Source organism: Lepidochelys kempii, chromosome 21 (genome assembly GCF_965140285.1).
Source record: "Lepidochelys kempii isolate rLepKem1 chromosome 21, rLepKem1.hap1, whole genome shotgun sequence".
Classification (NCBI taxonomy): domain Eukaryota; kingdom Metazoa; phylum Chordata; order Testudines; family Cheloniidae; genus Lepidochelys; species Lepidochelys kempii.
The window spans coordinates 667,893-690,858 of record NC_136400.1 but is presented as its reverse complement, the minus strand read 5'-3'; the positions used below and the strand labels follow the sequence as shown (position 1 = coordinate 690,858).

The window sequence follows — 22,966 nt, the reverse complement described above, 5'->3', positions numbered from 1 at the left end:
TCGCGTCACCCAGCACCTGGGCCAGGGCTCCCCACGCAGCCACCGCGGCCCGTCCCGGCCCTCTCCGCTGTCCCCGCGCAAACAGCAGGCGGCCTGATTTTTCTCCTTCCCCCGCCCGCAAGGCGGCTTTGGCCAGCTGCCCCCCGGCCTGGCCCTTCGAAGCGCCTCGCGGGCAGCGCGCGGCCCACAGGTTTCAGGGCTGGCTCGCGCTTCCCGCCTTTTTCGCCTCCCTCTGGCTCGCGCGGCCGTTGACCGCGGCGCTCAGGGGTGGGGTGGGGCGCGGTCCCTGTGCCGTGGAGAGCCTGGTTCTCGTGCTGCTGGGCCTGGGGAAATGGAAAAAGAAAAGCCCTTTACACTGTTCGTGCCTCCCAGGCTGAGCAGCAGCCAAGTGTCTGCTGTTAAACCTCAGGCGAGCGCCAGGGGCGCTGGAGCCTGTCAGGTAAACATGGCACGAATGAAACGGCGGCTTTTCGGCGCAGCGATCGCGGCTGTGTGTCGGTGCGGAGAACATTCAGACGCGAACGAAAGGCGAGACCTTTGCACGCCCGCGTCCCTCTTCCTGCTGCGGACAGGGATTGCGGTTGTGGGGACCCCGGGGCGGCCGGGCGGGCGGGCGGCCGCGACTCGTGGGGCCGTCTCTCGCCAGCTGTATTCCGCACGCCGGGGCTGTGGGTTAACGTTAGTGCAGTACGGTAAAGGCGCTTCCAACCCGGCTCTGCCTTTTCGTAGCTCGATGTCAGAAGGGCCGCGCAGACCCGCCTGCTGTTCCGCGAAGTCCTGTTCTTGGAGACCAGTTCAAGGACCTTGTCGAGAAATATTGTCGCCTTATAGTGTAGTGTAACTTCTAAATTGAAGCTCTAGGCCTTCCTAATTGAAGTACTTTTATTACAGTGGTTCTCATCTAGGGTTGCCAATTCTGGTTGGACATGTTCCTGGAGGTTTCATCGCATGACATAAAATTTAATTGAATATTATCTTTAATTCCTGGAGACACCAGGACAATCCTGGAGGGTTGGCAACCCTGTCTTGACTAGGAGTCCAGGGCCTCCAATGGGGCCGTGAGCAGGTTTCAGGGTCTCTGCCAAAATAAACTAGAGAGCAGGGCCAGTGGAATCGAGGGCAGAAAGCTGAATCCTGAGCCCCGATGCTCCTGGCTGAAGCTGAAGCCAGAGCAACTTAGCTTCGCGGGGCCCCCTGTGGTGTGAGGTCCTGGGCAATTGCTCTGCTAGCTACCCCCCTAACACTGGCCCTGGCTTTTAATCTACTGAAAAACTGTTGCAGTGTCACAAGTGGGCCGTGGAACTTGTATAGCATGGGAGTGGGGAGAGGAGAGCCTCAGAAAGAAAAAGGTTGAAAACCCATGCATTATTTGGTGTATGTGTATCTGGAAGGTTACATCTGTTGCACTCTGAAAGCTGCAGGGAGAATTATGGTTGTAGCTAGCCCCGACAGAATTTGGTGTTTTGTTTTTTAATAATTTTGATGGATAATAATTAGTTTTAAGCATTTTTTTCAATTTTTATAGATTTAAATTTTCAATTGTGAGAAACTGAAGGGTTAGTAAATATTTAGTCACAGTAGATGTTGAAATTCAAGAAATTAAAGATTTATAGCCATTAAAACATTATTATCATGTAGAAATGTACAAAATCCTTAAATCAAACAAATAAGGGGCATTTTTCTTACTTTGCCTATTTGTAAATGTTGATTATTATAGGTGGAAATATTTTTAGTTGGTTTGTGTATGTATGCTGAAATTGATGCTTACTGATAATATCCTTCCAAGCCTAACTATAGCTCCAAAACAACTAAAAATAATGTTACCAGAATTTCCAAAAATGGTAATATTTGGCCTAAGAACAAGAATGAAAAATTTCATCCCCCCCCCCCCCAAATATTCTGTTTTACAGAAAGCTACAATAATTTGAGAACAATGACCGAAAAAAATATAGATATTCAGCCAGCGAGAAATTAAAATTGCAAAGCCTATTGTGGATAATTTAGAATACAGAAAATTATCCAGGGATTATAAAATTTTAGGATATATTCAGATAACCTTATTCACCCCGAATAGTACCTTACTTGACAAATAGTCCCACTGAAAACAATTGGATTATGAACTATTTCATGTTCTGTCAGTCAGTAGTACTAGTTGAGGCCTGCACACACTTAATTGTCTGTTGCATAAATATGCATAAATTCAACATATTCTTTTTTCTCATTGGGGTCTCTTATTCAAGTACTGATCAGTTCCAGATATGCTCAGTTTTTAAAAGCATATAAGATCAGGTATACTCATATCAGATTTCTATGGTATTTTCTAAAAATGAAAAATTGATTTCTAAGGTAAGATTTAGGTTGTGAAATTTCATCACGAATGTTTTCTGAGAATGTTACAGGGAATGGAAAATAAATTTTGAACAGAGCCTTAACTATAGTATTGTTCTGGGATTGGCACTCCCAGCCTTCAGATATACCTTAACAAACTAATTTTTAAAATTTTCTAGGTTTTTAACAAGTGCACAGAAGATTATTTTAGTTTGCCTTTTGTAATGACAAGTACACCAAGCCATGGTGAAGTCACAGATCCAGGTAAGGCCAAAAAGGGTATTACATCATCTTGTACAATGGTCTCTTTAAATTTAAGTTTCTAGTTATATGCACTTTTTAATGTCTTCTAAGAAGACACTTCTAAATATTGTAACATTTTGCCTAGTTTTAAGCTATTATACTATATGTTATACAAATTTATTTAGAAAAAATATTCATCAAAATATCTTTTTCAGATCCTGTTTCACAGAAAATAAATTTTTTGCCTGAGGTAGAAGAAGAGGTCAGTTAAGTGTACAGACTGAATCTAGTATCTCAGCACCTCACAATCTTTAATGTATTTATCCTCTCAATGCTCCTATGAGGTAGGCAAGTAGTAGTTTAACACATGAGGAAACAAAGGCACAGACACTGAATGACAGAGAAGGTCTGTGGCAGAGGAAGGAATTGAACTCTGGTCTCCAAAGTCCTTGGCTAGTACCCTAACCATTAGACAGCCTTCCACTTATACATAGTACAATCTATGGCAACACCAAATAATTTACTAGCATGAACTACTGAAAAGCTGAATTACAGTACTGTACTTTCAGCCCATTTTCCTCAGTGCTGTTTTGCTGCGCTCTATTCCAACACTCAGCAAAGTTTACAGCAGTTAGCATTCCTGACATGAGAAGCACCCGGACAACAGCCACACCCTTCCAGATCGAACGGGCTTCCTCTTGTGGGTCTCATGGTTTCCATCTCCACTTGGACTGCACTTCTTTAACCTTAGCAGCTAATAAAGCACAATCATGCTGTAATAATCCCTGGTGAAGCCATAGAAGGAGGATAAAATTTGGTGACCCCTGAGGTTTTTTTAAAGAGTAGAAAAAATATGACCTTGTGTCTGAACCGATTCCCCTTTTCTATGAGCTGTTTAAGACCATTAATCTACAGTTTCTTGTGTGGTGCTCTACAGTTCTTTTTAGAACTCTTAATTGACTGATATCATTAACAGCACATAAAGTCCCTCTATTGCAGAAAAAACGTAGGAATTCTTGGATATGCTCTCTGGAGTCCTACTGGTTTCACTCCCAATGTCTGGACTTTTGGGCATTGGAACTTGGTATGGGAAACCTAGTGGGTGAAATCCTGGCCCTAATAAAATTAGTAACAAAACTCCCATTTACTTTAGTGGGACCTGGATTTGACCTGGAGTAGTCATCCATGACTGCCAGGATTTGCCTTCAGCTATGTTAGAAGATCTGAAGATGTTAGGAGAATTTTCCCTTATTTGTATTGTGTTGTAATTGTGCATTTTTTGTTTCTTATTCCATGAAACAAATTGGTACACAGTGGTTTTTAGTGGCTGCTGTAAGCATTCAGAATAGTGCATCAGTGGTGCTACCATATTTAATCAGTTTAAACTTTGATCCCTAGAGCAGCTTACTTTGCAATTTATTAAAGAAATACAAATTCTTATGATATTTCTAAGAGACGTGTGTAGAATATTTTTAATTAAACACCATTTCAGATTAAGTTGTGAAACCTGTTTCAATAGAATATAGAGACAATGCATGAGCTTTATTCAAAACTGTACAAAGAGGCTGAAAAGATCAAGAGGTGGAAAGTGACGGTAGAATCTGAACTGAAGCAGAAGGAGAGAAAATTGCAGGAAAATAAAAAGATTATTGAAGCACAACGTAAAGCTATTCAAGAGTTACAGGCAAGTTTCTGTCTAGGATACTTCAAAATATATTTTTAAGAATAAAAACTTTCTGAGTAAACAAATATAATTTGGCTTTCTAATATAATTTAATCAATAATGATTCACAGCTCACAAAAATAATTTAAGCAATTCATCTTGTGAAAAATATTTGACCGTCTAATTGATCCAACAGCTTCACCTTTTTACAAGCAAAACTTCATTTTTTAATTTTAAAATGTAAAAACTTATCCTCTCAATAATGAATGTTTGTTTTGAAAGAAAAAAGCAACTTAATATACAAAAAAAATAAGAATGTAATTAACACGTGGAAATGAAGCTTCTCTGTAACTTGTAAAAAGAGTACAGTGAAACTTGATATGTTTATTCTCCCTTCATACAAATTATATCACAAAACATGGTTCAGAGTTAAATATTGCAGTCACAGTGAAATAACAGCACGGAGAGAAATTAATAGGTATAATTAACAGCACATAAAATATATTATCAGGTGAGGTTTGAAAAGAAATGAAGCAAGATAATTGTATTTTGAATAACTAATTTTTTATGTGCATCTCTTATAAAATTAGTTTGAAAATGAAAAACTAAGTTTGAAATTGGAAGATGAGATATGTGAAAATAAAGATCTTCTACAAGAGTGAGTAATATGAACAAAATATTATAGAAATTTTTTTCATACTGAACACTTTACATTTTTATTTATAATTTTGAATAATTAACTGCACTCAAGAAAGACGGTAGATTGCAGAGCTTCTCAAGGCAAGGAGCTTCTCAAGGCAAGGACCTTGTCATTTTTATATCTGCAAAATACTATACACCCCTGTAATATTATGTAAATAATAATAAAATAGGTTTTTCTTCTTTCAGAAACAGTGCAACAAGACGTTTGTGTAATCTGCTCAAGGAAACCTGTGCTCGATCCACAGAGAAGTCCAACAAATGTAAATAGTATTTAGATATTGTTTTACATTTGTAAATGCACACTGCTGCATGGGAGAACAAGCTTTCTTTCTGCAGGCATGGATTCTAGTGTAGTTTGAATAAGTTGTGCGTGGCTCATCTCACCAAAATGAAGTTTTCTGGAGAAAATAAGCCATAGACCTAATAGCTATTCATTTTGTGTTCTTAATTTCAGAGTTTTTTTCCCCCAAAGGCAACAAGGTTGTTAAAGGGTTATACATTTGTATCCCAACCTTTTCTTTGGCATATTCATCAGAAGCAACATTGATCTGTTTGGGGTAGCTTGATACCTAAACAATGCAGAACAAAATAAGTGCATCGCACTAGTATTTTTTACATTACATTGGCTACCCATTTAGACACTGATCCAGGAAGGTATTTAAGCATACATGTAATAGTCCCATTAAATTCAATTTAAGTACTTAAAATTATGCATGTGCTTAAGTACTTTCCTGAATTGGGACTTTAGAACTATAATCTTGCTTTTATCTGAATTAATCTTCAAAACCTTCAGAGTTGCTGGATCCATGCTGCTGAAGAGTTGCTCAGTTTCTCTGGCCTCAATCCTGTACATATTTACACATTTAGCTTTACTACTGTGAGTAGCCCCATTGTTGACCATTATCTTTCATGACCGCTGTGTTCCTGAGGAGCAATGGCATTGTCAGCTACAAGGATGAAAGTCTTAAGTGCAAGATGCAGATGTTTAACAGTTGTCTCATGGCTTTTCACAAGAGAAGAGAATGACCTGCATCTTGCCTTGTGTAGGACAAAATGCAAGACTAAACCTTGCATCATACCGTTCCCAGAATGGTAAAAATATTTTCTTCCTTCTACAGTAATGGAAGACAGGGCAGAACCAAAAATCAGTATTGATTACACTATATGGGGAACCCATGACATTTTTGTAAGGTGCTTAGCTACCACAGCAGTGTGGTTGGTCACACTGGCACATTAACTTAGACTCTCTTATCTCCCTTGTGCTCACATCTAGGTCACGTACAAATCCTCCTGTATTTTTCTTCATAACATTTCTAAAATAAGATATTTTCTTTCTGTTCACATAGCTGAAACATTGACATCATCCCTCTTTAGTCTGTACAAAACGAAGATGCTAAGATAATCTTCTTTGCCTGTTGCACTACCTATATCACACAAATCTCTTTGGATCTCTTTGCTGACCAAGTTTTCTGTTGCATCAAATTCAAATGTTTTGTTCTCACCTTCGAGGCCTTTCACAACTTTGCCTCATCTTAGTTATCTGTTCTCGTCATTTATCACATCAGCCTCATGGTTCCTTGTCTTTACCAATGATGTCAGACTTGATGGTCCATTTGACTGCTTTTCTCACAAGTGTCTTCACGCTTTCTTCTATGCCATCTCTTACATATGGAACACCTTTCCTGAATTTATCTTTAAAATAACTACCCTCTCAAATCTCTCGAGTCATTTCTGCCATGATAGTTATTGGAAATTGGCCAACTAACAATGGTTAGGTTGAGGGGGCAATCCAGGAAGTAAATAAATATATATAAATGTTCGATTCCGAAACATCTAGTTGTTTGCGGCACTAATAGTATGTTTAATTATGTGACCATATCACTTGACCACCTTATTCCTCAAGTAGTCTCAATGAAACAGAGTGGATTTCAGTGGGGCTACTCAAGGAATTATCAACTCATCTTTGATACTCCTGCTGTCGCTGTGTTTTGATGTGTCCAAATCTGTTATAATAATAAAAACATGATAATATGCTTATACTTTTTGATCCTGGATTTACATCTAGCCTGCCATTCTGTCTGGAAGAAGTGGAATTCAGAATGAAACCATGTAAACTGATCTGGAATGCTACTTAGATGGAGAATACACTTTTTCTGCATTGCATAACATTTGCCAACAATATTTTTGCAGACATTTTGGTAAAATGACGAGAAAAAGCAGGCTCACCATATCCGTGTTTTAATTCTTGATGCATGGTGTATTGAAATGCTTGGGCAAAACTTTTTTTAAAATCATATGTACAATCTAATATGCCCTTGTATATTACATTTATTGCTGTATTGTTGTGCATATCTTAAAAGTAAAATTTTATTCAAAATATTTCTATATTGACAGATGAACATGAAAGAGAAGAAACCAGACATCTATATATGGCACTTAATAATAATATTGAGGTAAGTGATTGATTATAAGAGGTTTCAAAATACTATAAATTTAAACAGCTGAATTGAGTTGATGTGAATGCTGAGATTTTCTTAAATGCAAAACACATTTGTCATTGATCTACAGGAGGGTCAGTGCCTCTGCTAGGAGCTGGGATGTAGGTGGTCCGACCTAATAGGAGAGGCTAGGATACGTAATTGCACTCTGACCTGACCCCCAGAGCCGGAAAACAAGCTGGGGATCACAGACAGGATTGATAGGGCTGTTAGTCAGAACAAGGTATAGGGGAAGGAACCAGAGATGAAGCAAGGATCAGGAACAAGGCAGGAACTGAGGAGTGAGGGAAGGAGCAAGATAGGGATCAGGAACAGGACAAGAGTGGAGTGGAACTAGGAACAAGGTTGGATGCAGATTGCAGAAGCCAGATAAGAGTGGAGTCTGTTGCGGCAACATCAAGGAGTCTGCGCAGCTGCTTGGACAGCCCTGCCTGGGACACTTCCTGGTGTAAGTAGTGGGTGTGAGACAATCAGATACTGCTTTGTCTGTCTTCACTGGTGGTGACAAGGGATTGTGACACACCCCCACCCCCAAAACCTGAGTTGTAGACCTGCCAAAACTGAGGACCGAAACCCCTGGATCCTTATAGCCCCAGTCTTTATACAGTCTCTTTGGAGTATTCCTATTTTTTGCCAAGCCCTTTGCTTTTTACAAGGGTGAGACCCACAGTTGTATAACTCCAAGGCTAGGCCTTTAGGCGCCAGCACTCTTGATTTTTCTCTGTGGCTCTACAGCAAGTCTGAACAAGTTCAGACTCCTTTTAGAAACTTCCACTATTAGGGAGCAATATAACCAGTATTTGCAGTGACAGAGTGTAGCCTTTTCAAAACAAGCCAGCATTTCTTAGTCAGTTGGAATACAGCATTTGAGGGTCCTTAGATCATCATGGAAAACTTAAGAGTCTATATTGGCAGAAAACAACTGCGCACTGTTCCATGTTATCCTTGAATCTATCCTAGTCTCACTCTCTCTGACCCTGTGTCTCTGCTCTGGGCAGCAGCTAGTCTTAAAAACCATTCCAGTTGCACCTTATAGACGCAGCATTCCTTATCTCCCAGACAGTTAAATGTTTATTTTCAGTCATTGGGTCTCCCATTGTCTCTCAAGGGTGACATCCACTTATGTCTTGCTTCTCTGTGCCCTGGGGAGAAGTTAACCTCTTTGTACCTAGTGGGTAACAATACAGAGTAAAACTGAGTCACATGGATTGTTCATAAAAATAAAACAAGAATTCCCACAGCATTCCCTGCCATTGTCACATGGGCAGCTGCTGGTGCTGAGTGCCCAAGTCTTTATGATAAGAATATAATGATAAGAGTTTGTTCTATTCAGTTGGTGGTGGTTTTTTTTAACATAAAGAACTTTATTTGAAAAATATATACATGTATTAATACAAAACATGCTTACAAACATAAGGTGCAATACAATTGTATCATGACATAAGAATTGAAAATATACACCAGTTTTAAGTATAGTACAGCATAGTAAGTAGAGTGAAAATTTAGTCTTAAGGCTGGTCTACACTACCGCACTATGCACTCCCCTGTCGTCATAATTACTCCACCTCAGCGAGAGGTAGAAGCTATGTTGGCAGAAGAGTGTCTCCCACCGACATAGTGCGGTGTAGATGCCACGTTAAGTCGATGTAATTTACGTCGCTCGGGGGGTTGCTTTTTCACATCCCTGAACAACTAAGTTACATCAACTTAAGTGGTATTGTAGACAAACCCTTAATATATTTTGTGGAGGAACAGATGAGTAAGTAGGGATAAGAGGGAGGTATTAAGTTCTTTTACACCATTTTTTGTCTGGACTTTTGGTATTTTAAACAAAATGTAAAACCATCAGTAGAGTCTTGCAAAGTACATTTGACCTTCAGTTTTTTTCTGAACTTCAGTGGGAATATAGTGAGAATTTTGAATATTTGTCAATGAGAAGGGAGAGGAATTTTTATCTGGGGTAGAGAATTTGATATTAAAATAGTTAAGTTAAATGTTTCTTTTTAACCTTTGACTTCTATTTATTATTTGTACTGTGATAGCACCTAGGCACCCCATGTTGTGCACCAGGGCTCCATTAAGTTAAGCACTGTACAAATAGCTAGCAAAAAGATGGTCCCTGCTCTAAAGAGCTTACCATCTAAGTATGGGATTACTTCAATTTCTAATTTTTTAAATAATTGTTCTAGTAACATTGATTTAAAATAATAGCTGTCTGTTTTAACAAAGTACTTTTTAATCTGGAAACGTTACCATTGGCTTATAATACTGCATATTTTTAAATGGTATGTACATTCCTTTTTCATTATAGGAAATCATTTGTTTTTGAACATTTATTGCTATGTTTTATTTTTTAGAGAATGATATTGGCTTTTGAGGAACTTCATGTGCAAGCAGAGAACTCCAGATTGGAAATGTGTTTTAAATGTAAGAATTCCACCTAATGTTTACAATACTCATAATATACAGAGTACATGTAACAATCTCTTTGATCTTTGGAGATCATAACATGCACTTTTGGCAGGAGTGATGGGATTTATTAGAACCAATGAATTATAGGCACACTGTTAAGAATGTCTATAGGACATGCTTATGTGGTAATAAGGGGAGCAGATGCTCTTATTACAGCATAACTTGGTTCTACAATATGGCAACAATTCCTGAGGAAGGTCAACTAGGTTCTAAAAAGGGGCATAAAAGAGATTCTCATCCATTCTTTGTACTCATTTGGCCGAATCTTACTCCCCTTAAAGTCCATGGCAAAACTGTTAATTTAGCCCTGGTCTACAGTAGGACTTTAGGTCGAATTTAGCAGCGTTAAATCGATGTAAACCTGCACCCGTCCACACAATGAAGCCCTTTATTTCGACTTAAAGGGCTCTTAAAATCGATTTCCTTACTCCACCCTTGACAAGTGGATTAGCGCTTAAATCGACCTTGCCAGCTCGAATTTGGGGTACTGTGGACACAATTCGACGGTATTGGCCTCCGGGAGCTATCCCAGAGTGCTCCATTGTGACCGCTCTAGACAGCACTCTCAACTCAGATGCACTGGCCAGGTAGACAGGAAAAGAACCGCGAACTTTTGAATCTCATTTCCTGTTTGGCCAGCGTGGCAAGCTGCAGGTGACCATGCAGAGCTCATCAGCAGAGGAGACCATGATGGAGTCCCAGAATCGCAAAAGAGCTCCAGCATGGACTGAATGGGAGGTACGGGATCTGATCGCTGTATGGGGAGAGGAATCCATGCTATCAGAACTCCGTTCCAGTTTTCGAAATGCCAAAACCTTTGTCAAAATCTCCCAGGGCAGGAAGGACAGAGGCCATAACAGGGACCCGAAGCAGTGCCGCGTGAAACTGAAGGAGCTGAGGCAAGCCTACCAGAAAACCAGAGAGGTGAACGGCTGCTCCGGGTCAGAGCCCCAAACATGCCGCTTCTATGATGAGCTGCATGCCATTTTAGGGGGTTCAGCCACCACTACCCCAGCCGTGTTGTTTGACTCCTTCAATGGAGAGGGAGGCAATACGGAAGCAGGTTTTGGGGATGAAGAAGATAGCTCACAGCAAGCAAGTGGAGAAACCGGTTTTTCCGACAGCCAGGAACTGTTTCTCACCCTGGACCTGGAGCCAGTACCCCCCCGAACCCACCCAAGGCTGCCTCCTAAACCCAGCAGGCGGAGAAGGGACCTCTGGTGAGTGTACCTTTTAAAATACTATACATGGTTTAAAAGCAAGCATGTGAAAGGATTACTTTGCCCTGGCATTCGCGGTTCTCCTAGATGTACTCCTAAAGCCTTTGCAAAAGGTTTCTGGGGAGGGCAGCCTTATTGCATCCTTCATGGTAGGACACTTTACCACTCCAGGCCAGTAACACGTACTCGGGAATCATTGTAGAACAAAGCATTGCAGTGTACGTTTGCTGGCATTCAAACAACATCTGTTCTTTATCTCTCTGTGTTATCCTCAGGAGAGTGAGATATCATTCATGGTCACCTGGTTGAAACAGGGTGCTTTTCTTCAGGGGACACTCAGAGGAGCCCGTTCCTGCTGGGCTGTTTGCCTGTGGCTAAACAGAAATGTTCCCCGCTGTTAGCTACAGGGAGGGGGGAAGGTTGAGGGGGTAGCCACGCGGTGGGGGGAGGCAAAATGCGACCTTGTAACGAAAGCACATGTGCTATGTATGTAATGTTAACAGCAAGGTTTACCCTGAAAGACTGTAGCCACTGTTTTATAAAGTGTCTTTTTAAATACCGCTGTCCCTTTTTTTTTTTTTTTTTCTCCACCAGCTGCATGTGTTTCAATGATCACAGGATCTTCTCCTTCCCAGAGGCTAGTGAAGCTTAGAAAGAAAAAAAAAACGCACTCGCGATGAAATGTTCTCCGAGCTCATGCTGTCCTCCCATGCTGACAGAGCACAGACGAATGCGTGGAGGCAAATAATGTCAGAGTGCAGGAAAGCACAAAATGACCGGGAGGAGAGGTGGCGGGCTGAAGAGAGGGCTGAAACTCAAGTGTGGCAGCAGCGTGATGAGAGGAGGCAGGATTCAATTCTGAGGCTGCTGGAGGACCAAACCAGTATGCTCCAGTGTATGGTTGAGCTGCAGCAAAGGCAGCTGGAGCACAGACTGCCACTGCATCCCCTCTGTAATCAACCGCCCTCCTCCCCAAGTTCCATAGCCTCCACACCCAGACGCCCAAGAACGCGGTGGGGGGGCCTCCGGCCAACCAGCCACCCCACCACAGAGGATTGCCCAAAAAAAAGAAGGCTGTCATTCAATAAATTTTCAAGTTGTAAACTTTTAAAGTGCTGTGCTTAGAGTGCTGTGTGGCATTTTCCTTCCCTCCTCCACCACCCCTCCTGGGCTACCTTGGTAGTCATCCCCCTATTTGTGTGATGAATGAATAAAGAATGCATGAATGTGAAGCAACAATGACTTTATTGCCTCTGGAAGTGGTGATTGAAGGGAGGAGGGGCGGGTGGTTAGCTTACAGGGAAGTAGAGTGAACCAAGGGGCGGGGGGTTTCATCAAGGAGAAACAAACAGAACTTTCACACCGTAGCCTGGCCAGTCATGAAACTGGTTTTCAAAGCTTCTCTGATGCGTACCGTGCCCTCCTGTGCTCTTCTAACCGCCCTGGTGTCTGGCTGCGCATAACCAGCAGCCAGGCGATTTGCCTCAACCTCCCACCCTGCCATAAACGTCTCCCCCTTACTCTCACAGATATTGTGGAGCACACACCAAGTAGTAATAACAGTGGGAATATTGGTTTCGCTGAGGTCTAAGTGAGTCAGTAAACTGCGCCAGCGCGCCTTTAAACATCCAAATGCACATTCTACCACCATTCTGCACTTGCTCAGCCTGTAGTTGAACAGCTCCTGACTACTGTCCAGGCTGCCTGTGTACGGCTTCATGAGCCATGGCATTAAGGGGTAGGCTGGGTCCCCAAGGATACATATAGGCATTTCAACATCCCCAACAGTTATTTTCTGGTCTGGGAATAAAGTCCCTTCCTGCAGCTTTTGAAACAGACCAGAGTTCCTGAAGATTCGAGCATCATGTACCTTTCCCGGCCATCCCACGTTGATGTTGGTGAAACGTCCCTTGTGACCCACCAGAGCTTGCAGCACTATCGAAAAGTACCCCTTGCGGTTTATGTACTCGGCGGCTTGGTGCTCCGGAGCCAAGATAGGGATATGGGTTCCGTCTATGGCCCCACCACAGTTAGGGAATCCCATTGCAGCAAAGCCATCCACTATGACCTGCACATTTCCCAGGGTCACTACCCTTGATATCAGCAGATCTTTGATTGCGTGGGCTACTTGCATCACAGCAGCCCCGCAGTAGATTTGCCCACTCCAAATTGATTCCCGACTGACTGGTAGCTGTCTGGCGTTACAAGCTTCCACAGGGCTATCGCCACTCGCTTCTCAACTGTGAGGGCTGCTCTCATCTTGGTATTCATGCGCCTCAGGGCAGGGGAAAGCAAGTCACAAAGTTCCATGAAAGTGCCCTTACGCGTGCGAAAGTTTCGCAGCCACTGGGAATCGTCCCAGACCCGCAACACTATGCGGCCCCACCAGTCTGTGCTTGTTTCCCGAGCCCAGAATCGGCGTTCCACAGCATGAACCTGCCCCATTAGCACCATGATGCATGCATTGGCAGGGCCCATGCTTTCAGAGAAATCTGTGTCCACGTCCTGATCACTCACGTGACCGCGCTGACGTCGCCTCCTCGCCCGGTATCGCTTTGCCAGGTTCCGGTGCTGCATATACTGCTGGATAATGTGTGTGGTGTTTAATGTGCTCCTAATTGCCAAAGTGAGCTGAGCGGCCTCCATGCTTGCCTTGGTATGGCGTCCGCACAGAAAAAAGGCACGGAACGATTGTCTGCCATTGCTCTGACGGAAGGAGGGGCGACTGACGACACGGCTTACAGGGTTGGCTTCAGGGAGCTAAAATCAACAAAGGGGGTGGCTTTACATCAAGGAGTATTTCAGGCAGGACTTCACGGAGGGTTCCAATAAGAAATGGTGCACCTAAGTTATCGTTCTTATTGGAACAAGGAGGTTAGCCTGGCCTCTGATTGATACATGGCTAGATTTACCTCGCTGCACCTTCTCTATGAGTGACTGCAGTGTGACCTAGAGGAATGAGTCCCCTAGACAGGGGAGGAGGCAAATGAGTACAAAACAAATCTGGTCTATTTCTTGTTTTGATCCACTCCACCTATCTTTTACATCTTTGGCTGGCAGCAGACAGTGTAGAAGGACTGCATGCCATCCGCATCTCATGGCTGCTCGGCAGAAGATGGTACAGTATGACTGCTAGCCATCCTCATCTCTTGCCTGCCCGGCAGAAGATGGTAAAATACGACTGCTAGCAATCCTCATCTCTTGCCTGCCCGGCAGAAGATGGTACAGTACGACTGCTAGCAATCCATATTGCCTGCCTGCTCACCATAAGACGGTTCAATAGGTCTGACTGCAGGACTAAAGAGAATGACCTGGTCAAGTCACTCCAAATTTAGTCCCTTCGCCCATGTCTGCCCAGGCGCTCCCGGCCGACGTGGCCAGGAGCACCTCGGACACGACGAGGACGACTACCAGTCATACTGCACTGTCTGCTGCCAGAAGGCAATGGGTTGCTGCTAGTGTGTAGCAAAGCCGTACCACGTCTGCCAGCACCCAGGAGACATAGGGTGACGGTTACCTGAGCGGGCTCCATGCTTGCCGTGGTATGGCGTCTGCACAGGTAACTCAGGAAAAAAGGCGCGAAACGATTGTCTGCCCTTGCTTTCACGGAGGGAGGGAGGGAACGGGGGCCTGACGATATGTACCCAGAACCACCCGCAACAATGTTTTAGCCCCATCAGAGTGCTCCATTGTGACTGCTCTGGACAGCACTCTCAGATGCCCAATTGTTTGCCGTTGCTCTGACGCAAGGAGAGGCGACTAAGGACACGGCTTACAGGGTTGGCTTCAGGGAGCTAAAATTAACAAAGGGGGTGTCTTTACATCAAGGAGTATTTCAGGCAGGACTTCACGGAGGGTTCCAATAAGAAATGGTGCACCTAAGTTATCGTTCTTATTGGAACAAGAAGGTTAGCCTGGCCTCTGATTGATACATGGCTAGATTTACCTCGCTGCACCTTCTCTGTGAGTGACTGCAGTGTGACCTAGAAGAATGAGTCCCCTAGACGGGGGAGGGGGGGAAGCAAATGAATACAGAACAAATCTGGTCTATTTCTTGTTTTGATCCACTCCATCTATCTTTTACATCTTTGGCTGGCAGCAGACGGTGCAGAAGGACTGCATGCCATCCACATCTCATGGCTGCTCGGCAGAAGATGGTACAGTACGACTGCTAGCCATCCTCATCTCATGGCTGCTCGGCAGAAGATGGTACAGTACGACTGCTAGCCATCCTCATCTCTTGCCTGCCCGGCAGAAGATGGTACAGTACGACTGCTAGCAATCCGTATCGCCTGCCTGCTCACCATAAGACGGTTCAATAGGACTGACTGCAGGACTAAAGAGAATGACCTGGTCAAGTCACTCTAAATTAAGTCCCTGCGCCCATGTCTGTCCACGCGCTCCCAGCCGATGTGGCCAGGAGCACCTCGGACATGACGATGACGGCTACCAGTCGTACCGTACCATCTGCTGCCACAAGGCAACGGGTGGCTGCTACTGTGTAGCAAAGCCGTACCCCATCTGCCAGCACCCAGGAGACATAGGGTGACGGTTACCTGAGCGGGCTCCATGCTTGCCGTGGTATGGCGTCTGCATAGGTAACTCAGGAAAAAAGGCGCAAAACGATTGTCTGCTCTTGCTTTCACGGAGGGAGGGAGGGAACGGGGGCCTGACGATATGTACCCAGAACCACCCGTGACAATGTTTTAGCCCCATCAGGCATTGGGATCTCAACCCAGAATTCCAATGGGCAGCAGAGACTGCGGGAACTGTGGGATAGCTATCCACAGTGCAACGCTCCGGAAGTCGACTCTAGCCTCGGTACTGTGGAAGCACTCCGCCGAGTTAATGCACTTAATGCATTTAATGCTCAAATAAATTGGTTAGTCTCTAAGGTGCCACAAGTACTCCTTTTCTTAATGCACTTAGAGCATTTTCTGTGGGGACACACACACTCGAATATATAAAACCGATTTCTAAAAAACCAACTTCTATAAATTCGACCTTATTCCGTAGTGTAGACATACCCTTAGTAGGTTTGGAACCTGTATATCTGTAATACTCTAAAACAGTGGTTCTCAACCTATTTACCATTGTGGGCCGCATCCAGTAGTACCTCTGTGGCTCTGAGGATGTCGCGTGGACCATAGCTCTGTGCTGATTGGGCTGCAAGCAGGCCGCAGGTTGAGAAACACTGCTCTAAAAGCTTGAAAATAACATTTATTCACCTGAGAGATAGGGTACGTGAGGTAATAGCTTTTATTCTGTTGGTGAGAGAGACAAGCTTTCAAGCTGCACAGAGCTCCTCTTCATGTCTGAGTAGAGTACTCAGAGTCACAGGTTCATCTAATTACAAGCTGTGACAGATTGTTTAGCATAAGAAGTTAACATACATCTCAAGGGACCATTGAAGTTGAAGTGCCTATTAACACCAACCCAGTTATTGGGTGGGTAAGTACTTTATAGATTGTTGTGATAAGCCATAAATCCAGTGTCTCTGTTCAGTCCATGATTTTTAGAATCTAGCAAAATTCTGAATTTAAGCTCTTAGGTTCGTTCTTTGAAGGTGTTAGGCATGTTTCCAATGAGGCTAAGGACTTAAAGGCCAGATATAAAGTAATCGCTTTGTGAAAAGTGTTCACACACAAGTGATAGGCAAACACCTGTCTGGGATGGTCTAGATAATACTTAGTCCTGCTATGAGTGCAGGGTACTGGACTAGATGACCTCTTGAGGTCCCTTCCAGTCCTATGATTCTATGATACTGTGTTTTTTGTCTTTTATCATTTTTCTGTGAGAGTTCATTTGAGAGTATAGTGATTGTCTTGTTTCACCCACTTAGTTGTTATTGGGGTATATAGTGCATTGTCCAAACCTGAAGAGTTCTGTGTAGCTCTAAAAATCTTCTCTCTCTCTCACCAACAGAAGTTGCTCCAATAAAAGATATTGCCTCACCCACCTTGTCTCTCTAATATCCTGGGACCAACATGGATACAACAACACTGCATACATTTATTTTCCAGTCAGCTTTGTTCTTGTTTTGCCTCTGTTTTAGGGTTTTGTATTAGTACCTATCACCATAGGAATTTTGCAGACACTGTTTTTCTTCTTATGGAGCCCAGCCCACAGTGGCACTGCTTGTTTTCTGTAGTTGCCTTCTTGATATATGATGAAGCTGCACTGGTTTATACCAGCAAAAACATTGGGCTCATTATTTGATTATTTACACTCAAGTGATCAGCCTGGCATCATTTCTATACATGAAATTCTCATTGACTTCCCATTTTACATAATATTGGAATAAATATGTGAAGAGACATTGCAAAAAATATTTTCTCTGAATAGTTCATAGCTTCAAACATACCTCAGCAGTAAATCTATAATGACAAAGCTATATAAATATACATATATTCTAAAATGACAGTTATATTTGATTTCTTGAAGTATGTTTAGTTTAAGTACTAAGTATTTACATTTTATTTCTGAAGTAAAAGAAGCAGCAGAAAAAGTAGAACAGCTTGAAAAAGAATACAAAATGGAAACAGATGTCAAGGAAAAGCAGGTTTGTTTAATGTAAAGTCCAATTTGTACATTTTTATTTGGAAATATAATTTGCATTATATGGAGCAAAAATATCAACTGATTTTATTGTTGTTGACTAATTTAGTTGGAGTGCAGAAAAAAACAGAATAGTTCTTAAAAAGGTGCTTTGTTGTCTGTAAAAGATTTTGTACTTTTGAAGGATGAAAATTATTATTATAAGTGATATTTAAATTGAGTGCTTCTTGCTTTATGTTGTTTGAATTAAAATGTTAATGGGAGTTATATGCCATTATTTTTTCCCCCACAAAGCACCATAAAAGAAATACAGAGTTCTGACAATCTTTGTATTTGAGCAAGGTTCATTCCACATCTGCTGGTGAAGAAGAGATGGGGGAAAGAGAATGATGTAGAAGCTGGGAGGAAGGATCAGGAAACAGATCAGACCAGCGACTGACTGGAGGAATACTGAGACTAGGAGAGGGAATAGGGTATTGTCATGGTATTAAGGGAGCCAAGAAAGGTGGGCAAGTTGTGGAACCGTGTGGTGGTGGTATTAGGAGTATAATCAATAGTGTGGAAAGAAGGTTTTATTTCTTTAATTTTTTTAATTTGAGAAGGGTCAGAAGATGGACCTGTTGGTTCATGGGGAGAATGGATCTGAGGAGGTGGCAATCAGTCTGACCAGGCACTGGTGTAAGTGTAGGAAATGACATCAAGAGACTACTTGAGTCTGAATGGATACTCCATTCTCCCTAAATATAAGTTTCTACACCTCCATCCTGTTGGAACTTACAGTCTAGTTTTGATGGCAGATCTGCTGTCTCCAGACTGCAGTGCCTTTTTTTATGGACATTTGGTTAATGCCGCCGTACTTTTTTCTTGAGCTGTATTCATTTTTCTGCAGTTATTCAATGAAATCCTAATCCTGCATATAATGTACAAATGTGAAAACAATATGAAGTTAGTAGTCTTTTCTAGACCTTGTTATTTATATATTGTAATTGCTCTTCACTTCATTAGCTATCAGTTCTGACTGTACAAAGTGGTGAAAAAGACAATAAAATGAGAGACCTCACAATTCAGTTGCAGGAGTCAAGGGATAAGATTATTGATTTAGAAGAAGCAACAAGTAAGAATTTTAATTGCTATAATCCAAATAGCATTATTTGTAATAGTGCAAGAGACAGAAAAGCTAGAGATTGATCATGGTGGTGTTATTCTTTTGCTGAGCACGGGTGGAATTTGGGGACTTGCAGATCACTTTCCTGTTTTGAAGCAGAAATTGGGTGAAATGGAATTGGGTATTTTGTTAGTGTGATTTGTTTATAAAATATACACAAGTGCAGTTAGGGGTTGAATGGAGTTGGTAACAAACTTCGGATAAGCAGATACCTTTTGTAGAAACCTCAGGTAAGGTGCCCCTGTCGCAGTCCTAAGAAGCAGTTGTCTTGCTCTCCAGGGAGGGTCTCAAATTGCTAACAAACCCAGCTTCTTTTAAACAATTCCTGTGTCCTTTTTTTCCACACCTGTGAAACCCTTAGTCCAAGGCTACTCACTGAGACCACATGGCCTGGAAAAGTGAGCCTTGGCATTGTTCACCTGCTTCTCAGTACAAAGGAGTCTCAAAGCTGTAACTGCCAGACAGACCAGTGCTTTAATCCACACAATCTCTTTAACCAGTATCTGGGTGCTTATAGATCAGTGACACCCTAATGGACAAACCGTTAGCACCTTATGCCATAACAGTATGTTCAAACTTTTATTTCTAGGGTCTGGTCTACAATTATTTATTATTATTATTGTATTGCCTAAGAGCCCCAGTCATGGACCAGGACCCTATTGTGCTAAGTGCTGTACAAACAAAAGAAAAGATAGTCTCTGCTCCCAAAAGTTCATAATCTAAGTATAAAATGAGACAACAGATGGATACAGACAGATTGATGAGAGAGAGAGAGAGAGAGAGAAAACAAGAACATTCAGACACAATGTTGGTCAGCATGGTAGACTGTTTTTGTCTCGATACGCCAGCAGTTTTTGTAGCGGTATAATGGACACGCAATTTTTGTACCAATGTAAGCATTTGTTTTGGGGGTGTGATTTTTTTTTTTAATGCTGCTGTGGACACTGTTATACCAATATAGCTTATTCCCTTGTAGGAATAAGTTATACTGGTATAACTATGTCCACACTGTGGGAGGAGTTCCATTTTAACTATCTCAATATAGCTAAAAGCGTACAATTTTTGTGTGTAGACCACCCTAGGTCACTGGTTATTGAAAGTTGTTAGTTTCCAGCAGTTGTTCAGCAGCCAATGAAATAAATGGTGTTTTCACTCTTTTCTCTATTGGACATGTTTCCACATCTCCAAAAAATACCTTTACAGATGGCATTAGAGTTGACATCCTTGTAGGCAGGCAAATGAATGGAGTTGGACATTGAACTGCTTTTAGAAGGGGCCTTCCATTTCATGGTTGAGACATGTCAATGAGTGTTTTGAGTGAAACTTGCAAAGGGCAAAGAAAGGACTTAGTCTTCTTAACTGTTAATCAGCCACTTTTAATTAAATTAAATACTTCTTAAAAATAGTGGTATGTTTTCAGTGATTTTGACAAATAAAATTATATCATTTTATCAGTAATTAAGTTATTTCTGTTTCCTTTGCTTTGTAAAATTGTGGAGAGAGTCCTAATTCATTGAGTAGATGAGGAATAATTATTTATTTTGGAAGGCTGTAAGTTTTTTATATTTTTTTTATATATACCATGTTGTGCCTAGGATGGGTACATTTAATTAAACTTTATAAATAATATCTATTTATTAAGTACTCCGTGTATTTTCTATTTACATAATGAAAAGTGATATGTATGCAGTGCTCTCTCATGTCTCTCTCTTAAACTATTGAGAGAGATAAATTATTTAAGTGGCATATATTGTACAAATTATTGTAGAGTACCGTCAAATTTGTTTGGTACATGACATAATGTTTAGAAACATTAGTGTATATCTTATCTGTAACAATTGTCATTTAGAACAACAAAAAGAAATGTTAAAAGAATCACAGAGCAAACAGGAACATTTGATGGGAGAACTGGAAGAAGCTAAAGTTTTGCTGCAAAAAACAGAGGTATGACTTGCTCTAACTTTTTTTTCAAATCAAAATGTAATATAAATAAGGTAGATGTGTAATTTGTAGAAACAACTGTCAGTACTTTTCATCTGAACCATGAATTGTAATTGCTTGCTACTATACATCGTGACGAGTTGGATCCCCCTTCTGGGATGTCGCCTAATGTACGGGGATTTCACTGAGCCTCTCCTTCTTCACCAGCCTGGCTTCCCACTCCCTGTTTTGCTGAATTAGGCTCCCCCGCCTCTTGCAGCACACACATATAGGTCGCGCCACACCCAGCTACAGCCAAACTGAAGTCAGCTCTGTGTGAGAGGACTCCCCCAGCACTCACGTCCACACCCCTTTTGGGAGATAAACCCAAAATAATACTGTCTTGCACTGTTTAGAAAAATCTGCACAGCGCAAGCTCATAAAAATCCGCCCTCTTCCTCAATGTGAAGAGAGATGTGCACAACTTCTTCCCCCCTGCTTAGAAATTACATAAACTGGGTTTAATAATAAACAAAATAAGTTTATTAAGTACAAAAGGTAGATTTTTAAGTAGTTAAAGGGATAGCAAATGGAACAAAGCAGATTACCTTAGTAAATAAACAAAAGCCGCAAACTGAGCTTAACACACTAGATAGGTAGGATACAAATTAGCAAATTCTCACCCTGAGTGAAAAACAGGCTGGCAGATTCTTAAGGCACAAGTTGCCTTGGTTTTCGCAGGTTTTCTTACACAAGCTAAAAATCCTTACAGCCTGGGACCAGCACTTTCCACAGTTCAGTCTTTGTTCCTCAGGTGTTTTCAGGTGTGTTGTTGTAGGGAGAGTGAGGTCACTCATGTTGTCATTGTCCCTCTTTTATCTCCCCCCCCCCACTTGCTGGAAAGCTTTTTTGTTGTGACCTGGGTCAAACAGTTCCCATTGTGTAGAGCTATCTCTGAGAGGTTTCTGCTGCACACAGTTCCTGAGGTAACCTTTATGATTGTGTGCATTGTCTTCAGTAAGCCACTAACATTATTTGGCCTCATCCAATGTAGCACATTTGAAATACAGAGACATGGTCAATATTCCCAGCTTCAGATACAAAAATAATACATGCATACAAATTGGATAAACACATTCAGTAAATCATAACCTTCCCGGTGACACCTTACATGAGCCATCTTGTATAAAGTACATTTCAGATATGTCATATCCATATTTCCATGAAGAATATGGCGGGTAATGTCTTACACATATTTACAACAAATTTTATTTTTTTACACTTTTCTATTTAGACTGCTCAGAAGAGTTTAGAAAACGAATTACGGACTGCAATGAAAACCTTAATTGAAGTCACTGTAGAAAAAGAAGCACAAATGGAAGAACTTAAAGAAACTAGGGCTTTGCATGCATCAGTGGCTGAAGAATTTGAAATTGCTGTTTCTAATTTGAAAGAGTTGCTGAAAAGAGAACAAAATAGGTTAAAAAAGTTTTTATATTTAGAGTGAAAGGATGATCTTGTGATTTAAGGCACTAAACTGTGTTCAGTTCCCAGATCTTTCTGTGTGACCTTGAGTAAACTACCTAATCTCTGTGCCTCAGTTTTCTACCTGTAAAGTATCATCCTTACTTTCCCACATCCTTTGGTTTTTTTTTTCTGAACTGTGAGCTTTTTAGGACCGTTTTTTTCCCCCTCTTACTGTGTGTGTGTTGTGTTTAGCACAGTGTGGCCCTAATCTCAGTTGGGACCTGTAGGCAGTACTGTAATAGAAGTGTTCAATAATAATAAATGTAGTGATATGGACATTCAGTGGGTATATAATAGTATTACTGTTTAGTGCTACTTAATGTTCTTTCATTTCATTTGTCATTAAAATGTTTGGGGTTTTTTGCAAGAAGTAATTGATGGTAATCAAAATTAATCTCAGCAAAACTAGAAATTGATCTATAAAGTGGGTATTTTATTCAGTTCTTGTAATGGAGTTTTTCAGGAGACTGCATTGCACTGTAATGTCATGTCACTAGTAGAAGTTATGAGAAATTCAGGGGATATGAAGCTAAAACTGGCTCTCACATAAATTGGTGTAAATCTGGAGTAACTGCACTGACTTTTCTATGATTACTCCAGATTCATAGTGGTCTAAGGGTAAAATCTGGACATGATGTTTTTGAAAAAATGTAACATTTACTTTAAAAAA

At 41.6% G+C, this 22,966-nt stretch overlaps 1 protein-coding gene and 1 long non-coding RNA gene across 2 annotated transcripts in view; both read left to right on the top strand.

Moving 5' to 3' along the window:
• The first annotated feature begins 331 nt into the window (after positions 1 to 331).
• SYCP1 (synaptonemal complex protein 1) overlaps positions 332 to 22,966 on the top strand; it is a 74,003-nt gene continuing 51,368 nt past the window's right edge. The window contains exons 1-12 of the mRNA XM_078849817.1: positions 332 to 439; positions 2,508 to 2,592; positions 2,787 to 2,833; positions 4,091 to 4,255; positions 4,825 to 4,892; positions 5,123 to 5,196; positions 7,331 to 7,389; positions 9,792 to 9,861; positions 17,615 to 17,688; positions 18,690 to 18,798; positions 20,699 to 20,793; positions 22,064 to 22,248. Of these exons, the coding sequence (XP_078705943.1) occupies positions 332 to 439; positions 2,508 to 2,592; positions 2,787 to 2,833; positions 4,091 to 4,255; positions 4,825 to 4,892; positions 5,123 to 5,196; positions 7,331 to 7,389; positions 9,792 to 9,861; positions 17,615 to 17,688; positions 18,690 to 18,798; positions 20,699 to 20,793; positions 22,064 to 22,248 (1,139 nt within the window). The remainder of the gene's footprint in view (positions 440 to 2,507; positions 2,593 to 2,786; positions 2,834 to 4,090; positions 4,256 to 4,824; positions 4,893 to 5,122; positions 5,197 to 7,330; positions 7,390 to 9,791; positions 9,862 to 17,614; positions 17,689 to 18,689; positions 18,799 to 20,698; positions 20,794 to 22,063; positions 22,249 to 22,966) is intronic.
• Positions 10,674 to 12,238, top strand: LOC140901452 (uncharacterized). The gene is made up of 2 exons (XR_012155860.2): positions 10,674 to 11,126; positions 11,721 to 12,238. It is a non-coding gene; the product is annotated as an uncharacterized LOC140901452 (long non-coding RNA).